At 37.4% G+C, this 10,419-nt stretch overlaps 1 protein-coding gene across 1 annotated transcript; it reads left to right on the top strand.

The window, feature by feature from the left end:
• The first annotated feature begins 7,854 nt into the window (after positions 1 to 7,854).
• On the top strand, positions 7,855 to 9,808 carry LOC140508493 (olfactory receptor 14C36-like). Its single transcript, XM_072616449.1, has 2 exons — positions 7,855 to 7,881; positions 8,846 to 9,808. Exons 1-2 carry the CDS (start codon positions 7,855 to 7,857, stop codon positions 9,806 to 9,808), a joined length of 990 nt encoding a protein of 329 aa, XP_072472550.1.
• The last annotated feature ends 611 nt before the right edge of the window (positions 9,809 to 10,419 follow it).

The following is a 10,419-nucleotide window of genomic DNA, read 5'->3' as shown; positions in this document are numbered from 1 at the left end:
AAAAGCAACAAGATGGCCTTCCCAGATTCAGCTAATCACTTCTAATGTCACCACTGTTGAGCTAGATCTTGATTGTCATCACCTTCTCTCCCCTTTAATGGTGGCCTAGAAGATATACCAAACTCTTCCCAATACATTCCTTTATAGAGGGCAGAAATTGGAATCTCAGCCCACTGCCCTTGGCATCAATTCTCTTGCCTGGTTTCAACTCCTTGGAAAAAGATCCCCTCATACTGCTGAGTAACCCTGGCTGTCCTGTTCCGTGCTCAGTTTTCTGCCTACCTTTCTGTTTTCATTCTTTTTAGATTATAAACTCCATGAGGGCATGAACTATTTTTATTACTATTATTATGTGTATCCCCAGCACTTAACACAATGTCTGTCACTGTAGGCTTAAGAAATAAATGTTTATTGGATTATATTTTTTGGATTACATAATACGGGTCCAGCATTCAGGAGCCAAGTCCCGGGAGCAAGTCTGAAGATTTGGAGAGCCCACTAGGAGGCAATGATTGGGGAGCCACTTCCCGCTCTTCCCATCTCATCCCAGCATTCAATGCAAATGGACTTGGCATATAGAAACACTTCACAAAGTGGAGTAAATTAGCATACTTATCATCAGCTATTACTTCAAAGAGCCTTTGAATCAGATCCTTAAAAGAAATAAAAAGTGAATTGAAAGAAACCTTTTTTTAAGCTATAAAATCACATTGATTTATCTATCATATTATGTCTCATTAACATAGAAATAGTGATCAGAGTTAGAAGGTGGTCAATCCTTGTAAGAACCATTCTGGGATCTTGTGTTCAGTTCTAAAGCAATACAATATCGGAAGGGCATTCAAAACCTGGTATTTGCCAGAGTAAAACCACCATGATGTTGATGGGAATTAAAAAATCATGTTGTGAAATCATAACTAATATCTGTCTCTAGATATTTACAATTTTGAGTTTCTGTTCATACATTACCCTAATTGATCACCAGAACCATGCTTAAATGTCCCATCAGTCCATTTTACAGGTGAAAAGTGAGAGGCTCACGTGGAAGTTATATGACTCATTCATGGTTGCACAGTTAGTTAGTGAGAGATGTAGACTATCTTATTTTAGAGCATTCAAAAAATGTATTTGTGTGATCAACCACAGCTGGACACATCAAAACTTGACACTAGTAGAGTGATGAGATGTTGGTCATTTGAGAATGAAGGACAACAAGAAGCCAACCAGTTGAAATTCACATATCTTTGGCCCAAAAATAGCCTCCAGGGTATCATAAAAGAACTTTGGATTGTTACTCTCAGAGTAAACCTGAATTTCTCCTAACTTCTTATTGAGCCAAGAATTCTGCATCTCTCTAAGTTTCACTTGTCCTTAACTTTTGATGGAATTAAATGCTGCCTTCTAAGAGATAGATGAAATATCCTGCTTGTAAGTTATATGCAGTTGTTGCATTGCATTTAGCAGCTTCTAAATTTCCTCATCATTTTTGTCCAAGCAGTCTTGATGTCTGCAGGTGTTCTGACCCACAGGAGTGAATGCTGTGATGTACACCAAAACTCTGAATATTGCCTACCCCTTTTTTGTTCCACTGTTGTCAATTGTGGGTTGACTCTTCTTTTCCTACAAATTAGAAGCAAGCTGTTCCTGCTCAGAGAATTGCTCAAATTTCTTGATATTAATTATTTTGTTAGCCATTTTTATCTTAGGGCAACTACTACTTTGAATGTGAATATTTAGGTTGGAGAGGATAAGTCTATGATCAGTAGAGAACTCTGGACCACACATTGCCTTCATCACTTGCACATCTTGTCTGTCTCTTCTCCTTATCCTCACATAGTCTATTAAATGCCAATGTTGGTGTGAAGTTGTATTGATGATACACTTTTGCTTATTGTTAATGCAATTTTGCTTCTTAATAGATCTTTCTTATCCAATAATAGGGTCATGTGACCTATTTTAGTCACATGGAAGCCAGAGTCACATGATTCAAAGTCACATGGAACAAGTAGATGTAGAGCAGGGCAGGTGGAGCAGGAAGAGTGGAAAAAGAAGAGACAGAGTTTGAGCAGGGCTGAGAAAAAGTTAGAGAATAATCAAAGATTAGAGAGGCACCTGGATAGGATGAGTGAGAGAACTTGTTTGAGATTTGTTAAAGGTAGCAGGTTTGTGGGAAGCCTAACAGGGGGAAGGCTTGAGGGTTGTATTGGCCTCTACATTGTTTTGTATATAGATTGGTCTGTTACTGTGATGGATTTGGCTTTCTCAAGTTGGGATTTGACTTTCTGCTATCTGAATAAATGTTTATCTTCTGCTTTTTATATGGAGATTCTGTTTCAAATGAGAAATATGCCAGCATACTCATGTCACCTTTGTTGCTGTAAATATTGCTTGGGCAATACAGAATGTGAATCCAAAAAGCTATTATTTAAATGGAAGACAACCCAAGTCATGAGGTGCACATGTCTTTCATAGTGCATGACTATTGCAATTGCCGTTTCCAGTTCCATTCATTCCACAGATTCCCTACCATGTCTGATAGAGAAATTTATCTGGCATTAGACTCTCTCAGAATTATAAGCTTGTTCTCTTTTGGCACATTAATGATAAGGGTCTCTAGGTCTTCATTTTTTTTCCTTTGACCTCATCAGTGTCTGTCATGGTGGAAACATGGGCATAGATGATGGTGGTGTGATATTTTGCTGTAGGTGGCAATCACATTGTCATGAGCCTGTCAAACACTCCCTTTCATAGTCATATAAGCTTGTTGATTAGATTGGTTTGGACTGCAAATCCTACACCAGCTTCATTGCTTTCTCTTTCCTGCAACCTGTCCACAAAAAAAAAAAAAAGTGTATCCAGCTCTGACCTCCCTAAACTGTTCATCAAATGGCCACCTTATTTCATTCAAGTTCTTTCTTTTGATATGGTGCCTTCTGAGTTCTCTAGCCAAAAAAGATATTCAGCTTTCAGGTCTATTGGATTTTGTTTCATGTGTAAGTATGTGAACATTTCATTTATTAGTGGTGATTAGAATTGTCTTTGTAGATTTTTTGTACATTGGGTTTTGCATGTGTGGTCTGACTACAGAGTGAAATACCTGCTTGTGTTGGGTAAGCAGAATATTTTTAAGGCTTCTCCTTCATAGCAGGATGTTAGCAGTGCAACTGTAAAAGGCTGCTCAGACTCCCAGGGGCAGCAGAATGCTGCTTCCAGTAAGAAGATAACCTTGTGATCTGGGCAATCTATGTGACTACATTTCCAACCTCTGCTTTGTCACTTGTCACAGGATTTTCGGATAGACAAAAATTATAAAATGGTATAAGTATTGTCTTTTCATTTGTGAGAAATTTGGATTTAAATGAGGCAGACTTGCATAAAACCACGTGCTCCATTCACTCTTTCAAAATCCTCACAGTCCAGTGGCAGGATAGTCTCAAGTTGACTGGCGATGGCTCAAAATGTGGTGGATGACTTTCGTGTCTTCAATGTCTAACCAACCTTGAAGTGCTCCACCACACGTGCTTCAGCTTCTGTCTTAACCATTTGTACAATCTGTTCTTATCTGCGCATTCCACCACATGCTCAGGGTAGACACCTTCTTAACTCACCAATCAATTTGAGACCCCTCTGTTACTGCTGAAGTGGTTTACTGAGATATGGTTGCTGTGCATGCTGCAGCTTCTTGGAGCCACAGGGGAGAGATAGGTGGATCAGGTGGACACTAAAGGTTCAAAGAAACCCTGAAAAGGGCTCAGCACCCCCTCACATCAGCGATAATAGTTTTCCCTGAACACTCCCTAATCCTCAATTCCTAGAGTACTGAGCTTTAAATTATTTACTCAGGGTAACACATACCACCATATGGATTGTAGACTGAAATGGAATTCAGTTAAGTATGAAAAAATTCAGTATTGGAAAGGGGGGCAGATAGACACATCCATTCATCTTTAGTGGGGCTACATATATATTCAATCTTTTGAAAATCAGTTTAGAACTTCAAAAAAAAACCCACTAGCCTGTATGTAAATTTTAATGCTGAGAGACCTTAATGGGCATATACCTCCAATACATCAATTACAGAAATGCAGTCATCATAGACATGAGAATATTCCTAACAAATCTTTGTATCACAGCCAAAAAAACTGGTGAACAAATTTTATGTTAATGCATACATATATTTTACCCTAAGATAAAAATAAAAATATCAATGTAGATGAGAGTAAGAGATCACAGAATACAAAGCCATCAGATCAGAACACACAGTTTTCCTCTCTGTACAAGGATGGGGAACTGTGGGTTTCAAATGTTTTCTAATCTGTCAGATGTCATTATTATATTGGTAGCTTTCCTTAACTAGTATCTCTCTTGCAAAGAAAGCAAAAAATGTGATGAGAGATTCTTTGGAAGTAAATGTGATGTAAAAAGTAAAATATATTTTAAAACCTTTTACTCAAAATTTTCAAGCTTTCTTGCCTATATGTCAGTCAAATCAATAACAATGTCCAAGGAATACTTTTATCAACTGAGCTATCAAGGAAAACAACTCCTAAGGACATTTGAATCTTTCCTCTTCTGCCTTTTCAGGAATGAGTGAGAGGGGGCTTATTTGCTTCTTTTGAGGGAAACTGAGAGATAATGAATCTTATAACCACAATGCATATTCACAAACAAGCACAATAATTAATATTTCTTGAACTTCATCCCAGTGTTCCTGAGAGGACTTTATTTGGCACATTGTCTTTTCCTGGAGCTATTTATCTCAGGGCAATGATTTCTACCTCTCTATTTGGCTAAAGTAAAAGGACCAAGTCCCCGAGGAAATGCAGGGAATATGTAGCAAAAATTGCAATTGGCCTATGGGGTCAGCCTGTCAAACAAGCTGTCAAATTTAAGCTACAATATAATGGGACAAATTAAGGAAAGCAGGGTTCTTAACCATGGAGAATAGAATTACGGTGGCCAGAAGACAAAGGAAGCGTAATAATTTTTTTCCAGTCCAGCCTGAGCTGCGGGAATCCTGGAGGTTTTATTCATGGCACAGGAATTCAGTGATATCATGTTTCAGCAGCTGAGATTGGAAAAAACTAACACAAGGAGACATTTTGCTTCAGGTAAGATACAATAAATCTCAATGAAATGCTTTTTCTTATTATCCCCTGCTGGGGATGGAAGCTCAATTCCATGTGGACAGTCTCGGGCGGGTAAAGGTGGGAACTTCTAAATCTTAGAGTTCTCACCAGGCCCCCCAGGAAACGACTGGGAATCGAGGTGAACCGAGCTATCTCGTGTATTTCCGCCTCTTCCCGTGAGAAACATGATGGGAGAGAGCTCTCCCCGCCCTCGAGATTGTCCCGGATCTGGGCACACTATTGTTATCTAACAGCACGGTATTCAGATGCAAACTATGCGGCTGGAGAGCTTAAGTAGGATCAGGAAAGCCTGAAAGCTCGCTTGGGCGGAGGGGCCACGTGTGTGGACAGAAGGCTCCGCATTTCCTCTTTCTTCTCTCCCCTCCCCCTCTCTCCCCACTTATACTTCTACTTCCAATCTCTTATTGTAAGATCTTTGCCTTCTTGGGAGATCTTTCTCTCTCCCTCCTAAGGAAGAATTCTCCTGCACTTGTAACCAGACCCTGAAATAAAGCTCAACCCTTGTTCGACTCTGGAACGTCCTTTCTCTCATACGAGCATCCGGTTTGGCCAGCTGAAGACCTCCGATAGAGGTAAGGTAAGACTCGGGTAGCCCTCAGGCCTCTAGGCCTGGCAATCCCCTTTTATTTTTCTACTCCTCCTTCTTTTCTTTCCCTCCTTTTTCTTCCTCTTTTTCTTTCATTGTTCTCTTCATTCATTCCTTCTCTTTCTTTCTCTTCCTTCTGTCTTTCTTTTCCTACCTTTTCTTTCTTTCCTTCTTTCTTTCTTTTTTTTCTTTCTTTCTTCCTTCCTTCCTTCCTTCCTTCCTTCCTTCCTTGCTTGCTTGCTTTCTCTTTTTTTTATTGCATACTGTCCTTCTTTCTTCTTTCTTTCTTACTTTATCTCTCTACATATCCTTCTTGTCTAACATTTCATTCCTTCTTGGTAAAGGAAAATCATATCTTAAGAAAAGGAAATAAAAGTGTAACCATGGTTAGAATTAAAAGTGATTTAGTCTGTAGAAGAACAAATTCACTCAAATATCTCAATTCAGAGGGGATCCAGAGGGCCAGGTCATATACAGGTGACTGTGAAGGTGCACAGGTTTCTAATATAGATGTAAAACTGCAATGGATAGTAGAAGTCATTCAGGAAAACAATTACATTATTGAGATGAAAAATAAAGCAGAGTTAGAAAAAGTGACTAGTTCAAGTTTGCATTTTTGGAAGTGAAAACTAAAATGTGAACTGAGATCTGCTAATTTGAAAGCCAGTGTCATTCCCCACATATATCATTATTTTTTTCCATCATTGAACCAAGTTCTCTTGTACAAACATTGTTCAAGTCATCACTGGTAGATTTTACTTATGTAAGAAAGGCTAACGGGCAGTAGCGAAAGGAAGAAAATGATAATCTTCTGTAGGCACCTGCAGTTTCAAAGTTTTCTCTTTCAAATGCAAGAAAATTTTGAGCATATAGAAGTCAAACTTTTAGAAAGAACTATACACAGAACTTGAAATGCAAGCAGAGGAGTTAAGAGAAATCCCCAACCTTTGACCTTTTGTCAATTAAAAGTGATGTCTTTTACCTTCTAACCCAGAGAACTTCCATTTCCCTAACTTAATTTAAATATTTGTGAATTTCTTATTTTTTCCTTCTATTTAGATGTCTAAAAATATCTCTTCTTTTCCACTCGTTTAAGTGGCTGCTAGGCTGCTGATTATACAGCAGTCGTTGACACTGCCCTGCCTTAGTTCTCACCACATAACTGGTTGAAAGTGCAACAAATGGGTAAACACACATACAATTTATAAAGAAAATTCAGCCTTCATTCGTTTGAAATATTAATAAACTTCCTATAAAATCAAGCTCCACCTGCTAATATGTTCATATGGAAAGCAGAAGTCCCCACAGATTATCCAAATAGCTACTACATTATCATCAAACAAAGCCACAGATATAGGGGTAAAAACCTCCTTTTGTCAATCCAGGTACCAATAGCTTGAAGCTACTCAGTTGTAGGTTCATTCATATGACATGTATCTCCAAAATAGTTCTATGCTGTGCTTGCAGGAATTTTTGTCTTTATGTTCTTGTACTTTGATCTTAAAACCCTGGAAAACTCATACCCAATGTCTCTCATACGTCATATTACATTTAATCAGTGGCGTTCTTCTTTTCATATCACATTGATTGATTTCAATTTCCTTCACTATCATCCCCAGGAACATTCATTTATAAAACAGATTTTTTAAACATAGTCCTTTTTTGGGAAAACAGAGGGAGCACTGTTGATGGAGCTTTGAACTAACTCAACTAGTATGAAAAACAATTTTGGAGGAATGACTGATACATAATTGAATTGTAAATAATATCCTTTGAATCAATGATACCACTTATTCCAAAGAGATTAAATAAAGAGCGAAAGGATTAATATGCATAAATAAACTTAAAGATACCCTTTTCTATGGTGGCAAAGAATTGAAAACTGAGGGAATGAACTTCAGTTGAGGAATGGATTAAGAAATTATGGTACATAACTGTGAATTGAAGGGGATATTTTCAGAAGAACTTGGGAAGATCTGTGTAAAATGATGCAAGCAAAGTAAGCAGAAACAATAAAATAATTTATATTATAAAAATGTAATGATAATCAGCTTGAAAAGATAATAATTCTAATTAACATAATGAGAAGTCACAATTCCAAAGGATTCCTGATGAAGCATGAAACATTTGTCTCCAGGTAGAAAGGTAGTGGACAAACGGTACAACGAATTAAAGTATATTTTCTTTTCCTTCCTTTCTTCCTTCCTTCATTCTTTCCTTCCTTCCTTCCTTTCTTTCATGCTTTCTTCCCTTCCTTCATCTCCTCCCTACCTACTTCCTCACTTCCCTAACTTCCTCACTTCCTCTTTTTCCTCCTTTCTTTTCTCCTGTATTCCTCTTTTCTTTCTTCCTTTTTTTATCTAACTTTTTTAGTGGATAGTTTATGTGGTCGTTTCTTACACCTGACTATACATACGTATAATAGGTTTTATTTTTGTCACCTCAGTGAGGTAGAGGGTGTAAAATGGAAGAGAATTTGAAAATCACAATAAAAATTAAATCTGTATTTATATATAAAGATAGGATAACACATACCTGTGTATACAGGCAAATATGTGTTTGTATTTATGCATGCATACGTACATATATGTATGTAACTTAATAAAAATGTAGCTTGTATGTCAGGACCTGTTTAGTATAATATTATACATGTTATCATAGATAATTAGTTGCCAAGAAATACCTGCTTGCCACTGTCCCAACATCCTGCATTTTTAACCTTGAAATATTTCTTTAGGGAAATAGTACACACAAAAGATAAGGGGATAGCATATCAGGACAATGTGCTTCCATAGATGTCATTGTGTCTGACAAGAGCAAAGTTGGGGGGGGTAGGTCTCTAATTTTACTTCCCTGGTACTTCTGAATGGAAGAAAATTGAAATGACAAGATCAGGGGAACACAGGTCTACACCTCTCATATAATTCTTAAAGAGTTTTTCCCTGAAAGTTAACAAGACTTATCCAAAGTTATGTAGCCAGGACATGATATGGGCCATGTCTTATACAGTAACGGTAAAAAATTAAATTATATGTTCTAATATTTACACATAATGTGTCCTTAATAATCACTGCTTGACTGATTATTTCATTTCTCTTTGGCTCATTAGGTCACTCACTGGATTCTGAAAATGTCTAATTTTACCAACTCTGTGACTGAATTTCTCCTTATGGGGTTTTCTGACACCACAGAATTGCAGATCTTACATTCTTTGCTCTTCTTTCTCATTTACTTAGTAGCCATGTTGGGGAATCTCCTCATTGTCCTCATCACCACCATTGACAGGAGACTCCACTCCCCCATGTACTTCTTCCTTAGGAATCTGTCCATTGTGGATGCCTGCTTCATATCAATAACTATTCCCAAGGCATCCGTCAATTACCTGGTGAACAACAGAGCTATCTCAGTTACTGGGTGTGCAGCTCAGATATTCCTGGTGATTTTCATGGCATATGTTGAGCTTACTTTACTCACTGTAATGGCTTGTGATCGTTATGTTGCCATATTCCATCCACTTCTATATCCAGTGGTCATGAGCCCTCGTGTCTGCATTCAGATGACCTTTATCTGCTTGTTCACTGGTCTCTTGTATGCAGGGTTTCATACTGGTTACACATTTCAATTGTCTTTCTGCCAATCCAATGTGATTCACCAGTTCTTCTGTGATATTCCCTCTCTACTCAAGATCTCTTGCTCAGAGACATTCAGCAATACATTATCTTTACTTGGCTCTGGGCTGGTAGTTGTGGTTGGCTGCTTTACCTTCATCACTGCATCTTATATTAGCATATTTTCCACTGTCCTCAAATTTCCAGTGAAAGCAAACCAAAGAAAAGCCTTCTTTACTTGTGTCCCCCATATCATTGTGGTTTCTTTGTTTCTTATTTCAGGCCTTTATGTGTATCTACAACCACCTTCAGATTCAGGATCCATTAAAGACATAATCTTTTCAATATTCTATTCCATAATACCTCCCTTTATGAACCCCATCATATATAGTCTACGGAATAAGCAGATAAAAGAGGCTATAAGAATAGTAATGGAAAGAAAGCTTTTTTTTTTAAGGAAATAAGTTATGAATTGTAATTCTTTCCCAATGTTTTTGAATCTAATTATTTTATAAAGAAAAAAATCCCATTAAGATATATTTTTTGTTTCTTATAAATACCATGCTGAACTTATTATCTTTTTAAAATATGTAATAGCGCTTGACATTGCATGTATTCTCTAAATGTCAAACACGGCAGTTTCTTCACCATGAAAACCCCAAAACCAATCACAAAGGGGCAGACATGACAGAAACGACTGAACAGCAACACTATATTTTTATGTAGAACTGTTCTTTTTTAAGTAATGAAATTATGAATATTTTTTAAAAGAGTGAATGTGAGAATGCAGGTGGCATGGCAAGATTTATATGACCTCATTCAACCTATATGTCATCCAGTTCTTCTTACTCCAAATCTACTCCTGTTTGCACTATGTCAAGCTACCTTCCTAAAGACTGCAACATCAAAAGCACTCAGAGAAGGAGAAAATGATAACTTCTGAAAGAGCAGTTAAGACTTAGGGAAAGGAATATAGTGAAAACAAACAAGGTACTAGTTGGAGATGCTGTTAAAATTTAATATAGGAAGAAAGAATATTGATATAACCACACAGGTGTTGTGGTCCAAAACTACA

The sequence above is a fragment of the Notamacropus eugenii genome, chromosome 5, assembly GCF_028372415.1.
Source record: "Notamacropus eugenii isolate mMacEug1 chromosome 5, mMacEug1.pri_v2, whole genome shotgun sequence".
Classification (NCBI taxonomy): domain Eukaryota; kingdom Metazoa; phylum Chordata; class Mammalia; order Diprotodontia; family Macropodidae; genus Notamacropus; species Notamacropus eugenii.
The sequence above is the reverse complement of the archived record's forward strand: the minus strand, read 5'-3'. Positions and strand labels throughout refer to the sequence as shown.